The sequence below is a fragment of the Melozone crissalis genome, unplaced genomic scaffold (genome assembly GCF_028551555.1).
Source record: "Melozone crissalis strain CALT ecotype California unplaced genomic scaffold, PUWL_Pcris_2 ptg000039l_1, whole genome shotgun sequence".
In the NCBI taxonomy this organism is placed as follows: Eukaryota; Metazoa; Chordata; class Aves; order Passeriformes; family Passerellidae; genus Melozone; species Melozone crissalis.
This window is the reverse complement of record NW_026535817.1, coordinates 1676964-1685297: the sequence shown is the minus strand read 5'-3', so window position 1 is coordinate 1685297 and position 8334 is coordinate 1676964. Positions and strand designations below refer to the sequence as shown.

Below are 8334 nucleotides of genomic sequence, written 5' to 3'. Positions count from 1 at the left end.
ATGCACTTTGGAATGTGGGGAAGAAAAGAAAGGGGGCAACTGCTAAGGGGATTTTAATACCAGAGACTGGAGCTGAGACACTCATCCCATAAACATTACCTGAATGATGTCACTGCATGCAGCTGGCTCCATTAGCAGCAATTGTTCAATCTGGAGCAGGTCCATGTCTCAAACAGCTTTTATCCTCCCCAGAAATCAGTCTGTGTGATGGGAGGGATGGTCAGGTACATCTGCTGGTAGCTACAGAAACTCCAGCCCACGTCAGGAACATCCTGAGGAAAAGTCGAGCATGTTTACAGCGATCTCAGAGTCGCTGGCATCAAAATAAACTTGAGGGAAGTGTTGGCCGTCATCACTGGCACTGCAGACAGGGACTGTGCCTCGAAATAGAGCTTGGCAGAGCCCAGCACTGCTGATGGCTCAGTGGAGAAGGCGGATTTACTTTTCCAGCCTGTGACATTTCATAAACATTTTCTGTTTGTTGGAGCTGTGGAACCTCATGAGGTCAAACCCAGCACTAATCTGTCAGAGTTACCTCCCCAGACTTTTGTCTCCAGTGTGTATACACATCCAATCGCTGCACTTTGGGATTGTCCCGGGACATTTATCCCTTTGTGTTTATCCATGAGCACGTTGGAACAGCCCCACAAAGCCTCCGGACGATATTTATTTTGTTTTTTCTGGTCCTGAGGACTCCATTAAGCAGAGGAGCCCTTTGATGCAGCCTTTGACTTTGGGGGTTGATCCACCACCTCCTTCCTGACCCACTGGGGCTTCGATTCATTCCACAGGAAGGGAAGTTTGGGAGTGCGCATCCCAAAACCACTGCAACACCAGGCTGCACGGAAATCTCTCGGTCTGAAGTAGGACACGGAGGGGTTTTAAATCCAGACGGGTCTTTGGGAACCCTCAAGGAACAACATGAGGAGAGTCCCACAGAGTTACACGGAGAGTTTGATCCATGAGGGCTGAGCATCCTCAGGCTGCTCCAGTCAGGTCAGCGTTCATCTTTATCCTGTATCAGGATACGGGAGCTCTGTGGGACAGGCGGTGTGGGGACACGGGAGCGCCGTGGGGACACGGGAGCGCTGTGGGACTGAGGGCGAGCGCTGCCACCCCCTCCTCCCCCCCTCCATCGCCTCAGGGCGCGCGCGCGCGGGCTCGTCGCGGTTGCCAGGGCTCGGAGCACTGGGCGGGGGGCAGGCAGAACTCGGCTGGCCAATCAGCACAGACCCCGCCTCTGGCGGTGGCCAATCGCCGCAGGTAAACAACACTCCCCTCCGCGAGGCGGGGAAGGGGCGGGGCGAGCGGCTCCGCCGGCCAATCAAAGGCTGGGAACCGCGGGCCAATCCCAGCGCGCGAGGATTTGGGCGGTCTTTTCAAAACGGATGAGGAGCCGCTGGTGTCCCTTTAAAGGCGTGATGCGTACCTCGCCGTGTTCCTCCGCGCGGCCTCCCCGCCCCGCTGCAGCAGCGCGGTGCCGCTCCGATCCCCGCTGTGCTGGAGCTCCGCGGTCCGGCCGTGCCCTCCCCGGACCTCGGAGACCAGTTGGGGCGCCCTCGGGCCGCGTGAGTGGGGGGTGGACTATTTGTCTTCCGTGAGCCGCCTCACCGGCGGGGATCGCTCCGCGCGGGACAACAGAAGCCGTGGGCGGGGACGGGGCGCCGCCATCTTGGAGCGGGGCCGGGGCCGGGGCGGAGGGGAGCCGCTGGGGATGGTGCCGTGACAGTGCCGTGACTCCCCGCGGGGGTCCAGGCCGCCCTGCCTGGATGCGGGGTCAGCGGCCGAGCCCACCCCCGTCCGCGCGGTGACGGGAGCCGGGCTCGCCTCCCCCTCCCCGAGCGGTGAAGGGCTGCGGGGGGGGCCCGGTGTCCCCTCGCCCCCGGCCTGCGGGGCCCCTTTGTTTCCCTGCTGTGGAGGGGAAGGAGGCGAAGGGAAGGGAAGATGAGCAGCGAGGCGCTGTGGCTTTTCAAGCAGCTGAACCTCCATCTGGAGCTGGAGGGGAGGTTCCAGCCCCGCGAGAAGGGACTCAGCCTCATCGAGGGCGCCGCCGAGGTGGGTCAGGGTGTCGGGGAGCTCCTCTGGGCTGAACGAAAATTTCAGAGAAAATTCCGGCTAATGGAATTTAAAGCGCGCTAACTGCGGAAAGTTAATTCTTTTCTCTGTATGCGCCGCTTGCCTTTTGTTTTAATTCTGTATTCGTCTGTAGGTATTAAGGTTACCTTATCCAAGCGCTGTGACCTGCAGGGCAAGGCGTTTAGTACTTCAGGTGTTCAGTATTTATTGTTTAAACTAGGAGCGAGCACGGGAGCGAGAGGTTGTGTATTGTTACCGTCAGGGGAGCTTCCTGCCGCTGCAGGGGAGGTGGGATGTAACAAACAGGGGAACCACTGGCTTTTCATTGGCGCTGTCTGGGGAAATGAACTCAGAACCGTTCAATGCTGAGCAGCAAAATGTAAATAGACCATAAACATCTCCGCGTTAACGACCAAAGTTCCTTACTGAGTTCGGGGCAGGCTTATTATGTGCCTTCGGGTGCATGTGAGTTCTTTGGGAATAGCCTTAATATTTAACAAAAAAAAAAAAAAATCCCTGAGATAAGTCTGCTTGTTTGTTGTGAAAGCAGAGCTGTTGCTTAAATATTGACATGCAAGGCAGAGAGCTGTGTGGTCATTTTTAAGGGCGGGAGTCACTGTGTATGCCTGCAGTTGGTGACTTATTTAAGTCTTAAATGTGTCTTAAAAGAAGCAAGTGGAGAGCAGGAGATGTGGTTATGCTGGCTGTTGCACCAGTGAGGCTCAGGACCTGGCTGTAATCTCTGAACCGCGGGTGTGATTTGAGTCCTAAGTGTCTAAATTTATTTTCAATTCAAGTGAAATAAAGTATTTAAGGAAAAGTTTGCTCCTGCTTGAGCTAAATAAAAGGCTCTTTAGGGAGTGAGGCACGGCGATTACTGCTGCCACAGAATAATTCTGAGTTTGCCTCTCTTGCCATAGAATGAGAACACTCTGTGTCCGAGACAAAGGAATGCCAAGGTGGAAGATCTTTGGAGCCTGACCAACTTCTTTGGATTTGCAACTGAAACGTTTGTTTTGGCTGTCAACATTCTGGACAGATTCTTGGCTCTTATGAAGGTATGAGTGTGGCTCTTGATTCAGCAGCAGCTCCAGGGTCTCCTTTGTGAACCTGGAGTTGAGTGCAGTTCCTTTCACCCCTAAGGACAAGCAGCAGCTTGATTTACTTCCTCTGATAACTCTGTAGCCATCACCATGCAGGTGTCTGAGACAGGAGGAATTAAGGGAAACAAGCCAGGAAGTGTTAGAGGCTGTCTCTGGGCGCTGAGCTAAAGCTTAGCTTAGCCTTGGGACCGACACCAAGTGATCATTTCCTGCTTGGTTGTGCTGCTTTAAGGCAGGAAGCTTGGACTGAAAGCAGTTCCTCATTATTAGATCAGCAGAGAAAACGAAGTTGCATCACTTCTCTGGTCGGGCTGGCCTTGAAGTGGCACGGAATGTACATCGGTAGAGGGGAGAGGAGAGCAGGGGCAGGAACAAGCTGTGGAGGGATGGGGCTGCCCAGAACAGGCTCAGACTGGATTTGTGTGGGCTGGGCAAGCACTGCCGCTCGGAGGAGCAGGGAATTGCAGTTCCCACCGCGATGTATTTGTATCCCGGTGGGGAACAACCTGAGGAGAGGCTGCTCAGCTGTGGGACTTGACTTCCTCAGCCCCAGTGGCATTTGCTCCAGCTCAGGCGAGGGGACTGCTTATGGCTGGGGCAGGAGCAGGAGCTGGCCAGCTCTGGTTTTGGTGGAGATGATTCCGAACACACTTGGTGATGCACTCATGGCTCTTCCTGTATTTTTCAGGTGAAACCCAAGCATTTGTCTTGCATTGGAGTTTGCTGCATGCAGCTGGCCGCCCGTGTGGTGGAGGAGGAATGCAACATCCCGTCTGCTCACGAGATCATCCGCATCAGCCAATGTAAATGCACTGTGTCCGACCTGAAACGGATGGAAAAGATAATTTCAGAAAAGTTGCACTTTGAATTTAAAGCTACTACTGCCTTAACCTTCTTGCACTTGTACCATACTATTGTACTCTGTCATACCTCAGAAAGGTGAGCTGGTGGTGTTTGCTGAGCCCCTGTTAATCCTCTCTGAGATGATTGCAGCCTTGGCTGTAGAGGAGGCAGCTCCTCAGTTCTTGCTTCCTGGTGAGGGAATGCTTGTTCATGCAGACCCTCCCTTCTTCTCTTGGATGTCTCACAGGAAAGAAGTGTTGAATCTGGACAAGTTGGAAGCGCAGCTAAAAGCTTGCAACTGCCGTCTGGTGTTCTCTAAAGCAAAAGTGAGTAGAAGCAGTTGCTTGTAGCTGCTGAGTGGGTTTGTGGTGGCTGTGGTGCTGAGTGCTGTTTCCTGGTCCTTTCAGCCATCTGTCCTGGCCTTGTGCCTTCTCACTCTGGAAGTTCAGACTCTGAAATCTGTTGAGCTCTTGGAGATCCTTCTGCGTGTCCAAAAGCATTCGAAGGTGAGTGTTCTCAGCGGGTTGTTTGGGCTGACATTGTTAATGATGGGTCATGTTGCATTTAGGGTCCCTTAAATGCATCCCTAAATGTGTCTTTGCAGGATCTGTTTGGCTGAAAGAAGCAATTAAAAAATAAGCTTAAATGTATAAAATCAGAGGAACTGCTGACTCAGTGTGTATTCAATGCATGCTTTAACAGGCAGCTGATGGAACTTCTACAGCTCTGGCTGTGTGGTCTGGGGAAACTTCCAGTCTGTTCTGGGACTGCTGGGCTGCTTATTGGTTTTGCCTGAATAATTAAACCTGGGGGAATTATTATCATCATCACCACCATCACCTGAGGGTTTTCTCCCTGGATGGAGGTCAGGCACTGAACAGGTTTCCCCCCCAGGGAATGGGCACAGCATGAGCCTGGCACAGCTCAAGGAGCATTTGGACAATGCCCTTGGGTACAGGGTGGAATTGGTGGGTTTGTCCTGTGCAGGGCCCGGAGTTGAACTCCATGATGCTTGTGGATCTCTTCTAGCTCAGGATATCCTATGAACTAAAATGGGATTCATGGCCTCTAGCTGTGTGCTGCCTCCCTTGATGGCCTAGAAGCAGCTTTTCACTCTTGCAGTCAGATGGAACAACCCCAGTTTCTTAAGGGATACAAGTAGTTCCTTAAAGTACTATATTATTCTATTTTAAAATGGCGGTTTAACGTTTTTTCTTCTGTTTTAAAGCAGTTTAAAAAACTTCACTTCGATTTGAAAATGGAATTTTAAAAAAGTTTTATTCCATTTTAAAATAGAATAACCATTGTTTCATTTTTCCTTTGGAAGCAATAAAGAAAATGGTAACAAGGACTGAAAGGCAAGTTGTCAGCCTGACTCCACCTTGAACAGGGACTTGTCTGGAAGGTGTGTAGGACTTGGTAGCTCACCTTTAAAAGCAACTTTGACAAAGGTATCACAGTTATGACTCACTTCTGTTTGACTGATATTTTTTCCCAAGAAGGTAAAATGGAGGCGGGAGTTATCCTTAGAGCCTATATGTTTTGGACTAACTAACTTGTGGGTTTTTATTTTCAGATAAGTGATAGTGACCTACTGTACTGGAGGGAGCTGGTCTCTAAATGCCTGGCAGATTATTCTTCTCCTGAATGCTGCAAGCCTGATCACAAAAAACTGGTTTGGATTGTTTCGAGGCGCACGGCCCAAAACCTACAGAACAGTTACTACAGTGTTCCTGAGCTGCCAACGATCCCAGAGGGTGCATGTTTCAATGGGAGTGAGAGGTGGGTAACTCTTGGCTGCTTCATTTGTGGGGAATTCTCCTTTTGCTCTCTATAACTATGGCTTAATCGCTGCTGCTTGGGAAATAACAAAGTGCTAGCTCTGACAATATTGCTGGGCTTGGAATATGCCTTCAGCACATGGAGAGAAGGGGGAGCTGTCATTGTTCAGAGCTTCTTGGCCGGGTGGGGGGAGGCACTGTTGGGTTTCAGGAAGGCTTGCAAAGGTTTTCAGTCTCCAGAAGGAGTTGATGCTTGCTGCCTGGAGAACTGGCTGCTTGCTCGGTAGGGTGGTGTTGGCATCAGGAGGATTGTGCCTCGTTAGGATTTCAGCTTTAGGAGCCCTAAGGAGCTTTAGGCTGAGCAGCATTTAGATGCAGGATGTTGCCGCTAGCAACACAAAGCGCGCAAGAAACGCCAGGATTGAGGAGTGCTTTGCCACTTTGCAGGGGCTGTGCTTTGTTAAAATTACCTTTCCCCCTGTTCCTTCTAGTGAAGACTCCTGTGAAGACATGAGCAGCGGGGAAGAAAGCCTTAGCAGCTCTCCTCCGAGTGATCTGGAAGGCACCTTCTTCTTTGAACTCAAACCTAAACCCAAGTGGCAAACTCTCAGCTGTCGCTCTTAGCACTGAGTCTGGATTGTATTAGGCTGAAGTGTTGAATGCACCACAGAGTCTTTTGGCAATAATAAATGAGGTGGTGATCTGTAAACTGTATTAAGGCAAAACTTGCTGTGGTATATCAATGCTTTGAATGCCTGCCTTGGTTTTTTGTTGTTGTAATTTTAAGGAATTAAAAAAAAAAAAATTCAGGTCCCCAGATCAGCAAAAAAAGAAAAAAAAGTCGTTGTACAGTTCTGTTGTCAACAGCCATGAATGTAGTTTTGTACCTGGTGGTCCAAAACCCTCAGCAGCTCAACACCTGAGTAGATGTCAGGGTCTTGTCTGAGAAGCATGGAGCAAGAGTGAGAAGCTTTCCTGAAGGTTAAATGGGAAGCACTTGGTTGATGGAAGAAACTTGCTCCATGGGTTCAGGCAAGCAAGGGAGGGGCCCAAGAGGAACTGTGCAGGTGTTGTCCTGGGATGTTCTTGAGGTTCCACATGACAGAATCCCAAGCTTGGCTTGATTTCAGTGTTGACCCTGCTTGGAGCAGGAGATTGGACTGCAGTCCCTCTCGAGGGCACCTCCACTCCTTCTGGGAGTGGTGTCCTGGGGTTAGATCCAAGTGTCTGGGTGGGTTACATGGAGCATGTGTGTGTGTACATAGTGCCAGGCTGGAATGGTTTACTCTCCAATGGGCCCAACACTGAAACTGCTTTTCCTTTTCAGCAGGGTCTTGAGTTGTGTGCTCCAAGTAGCAATTTTTGAAGCTTGGCTTTTATAAACTTCAGGGATCCCTATTTCACACTAGGAGTATGTGTGGTAAGCAGGAGGTTTCTAGTCAATATAGTTTTCACTTTGAGGTAGTATAAATTGTGTGGCCAGGAGTAATTCCATGTTTTCTTTAGTACGGATGTTTTTACACTGAAATTCACATAGTATACTTCAGTGTGTTTCAAATCCTAACATGTCAATCCATGCTATTAGCTTAGACTTCTTAACTTGGTAAGCCTTGCTAAGTCTACATTCCTTTGAATATTTAACCCTTGTAGTTGTTTTTCAGTATATTCATGTTATTGATTGAGTCATAATCAGACTTGTTTGCATGCTGATGTAAAGCAGTTAGTGCAGGAGAAGTGGAAATTACGCAGTAAAATATCAGGTAAATGTGATGGTGAAGTAGTTAATGTAATGGTTTTTCTTCTGAACTTTGTTATCAAAGCACAAGTTCCAGTCTAATTGTGTTTCTCCCTGGTGAGGACATGGCTAAAGCAGACTAAAGTAGCTCAGAGTAATGGTGTGAGGTGTGGTGGTGCCAAAGTAGAAATGAAGGAGCAAACAAGCTAAAAGCTGTTTCCTAGGTGCCAGCGTTGCTTTAGAAAGGTAAGAGTGATGCTGTAAGTCCATAACTGTTATGTGGTTTCAGTTTCCTAAAAACACACAAAAGTTTACAAAAAGTGTATATGAAAATGTAAATTAAAAAAAATGTACAGAAAAAAAATTTAAAACAAAAAAAGAGCAGAAAATACTGTATTTTTTTACATTGTATGTAACTTTTTGTAGGTCTGTGGCATGTAGATAGTAATTTATTGTGTACTCTGTATGATACAAATAATGTACCTCTGAAGACTTCTTGCTGCAAGTCTCTGCTCACTTCAGGAGTGCTTGGGTAAGGAACCTACTGAGTCTTGTTTCAGTTGAGAACAAAAATAAACCAAGTGCTCTGTTTGTTACCTGCTGTGGCAGTCGGTTCCTTGAAGCTTTTGGCTTCTTTTTTTTTTATTTTTGTGCTGTGCAGGGTGTGTGATCCCACAGCTGGGTTCCAGCTTTCCCAGGAGTTGTGGCAAGAATAAGGGGAGACTGCACAGCACTGGATGGAAATCTCACCTCAGCATGAGGCATCCCGTGCTCATTGGCACATCCAGAGCTCCTG

The 8334-nt window shown here is 49.2% G+C and overlaps 1 protein-coding gene across 1 annotated transcript; it reads left to right on the top strand.

Moving 5' to 3' along the window:
- Window positions 1-1668: 1668 nt before the first annotated feature.
- On the top strand, window positions 1669-8134 carry CCNG2 (cyclin G2). The gene is made up of 7 exons (XM_054283783.1): window positions 1669-2055; window positions 2997-3134; window positions 3868-4118; window positions 4270-4348; window positions 4430-4528; window positions 5599-5804; window positions 6295-8134. The coding sequence occupies exons 1-7, from the start codon at window positions 1945-1947 to the stop codon at window positions 6425-6427; spliced, it is 1017 nt and encodes a 338-aa protein (XP_054139758.1). The 5' UTR covers window positions 1669-1944; the 3' UTR covers window positions 6428-8134.
- The last annotated feature ends 200 nt before the right edge of the window (window positions 8135-8334 follow it).

What these genes read in the sequence shown, in the direction of transcription:
- CCNG2 (XM_054283783.1), top strand. Translation starts at nt 1,945, where the DNA reads ATGAGCAGCGAGGCGCTGTGGCTTTTCAAGCAGCTGAACCTCCATCTG. An exon ending in CTCTGTCATACCTCAGAAAG is followed by an intron (nt 4,119 to 4,269) that starts GTGAGCTGGTGG and finishes GATGTCTCACAG; the next exon opens with GAAAGAAGTGTTGAATCTGG. An exon ending in TGTTTCAATGGGAGTGAGAG is followed by an intron (nt 5,805 to 6,294) that starts GTGGGTAACTCT and finishes TGTTCCTTCTAG; the next exon opens with TGAAGACTCCTGTGAAGACA.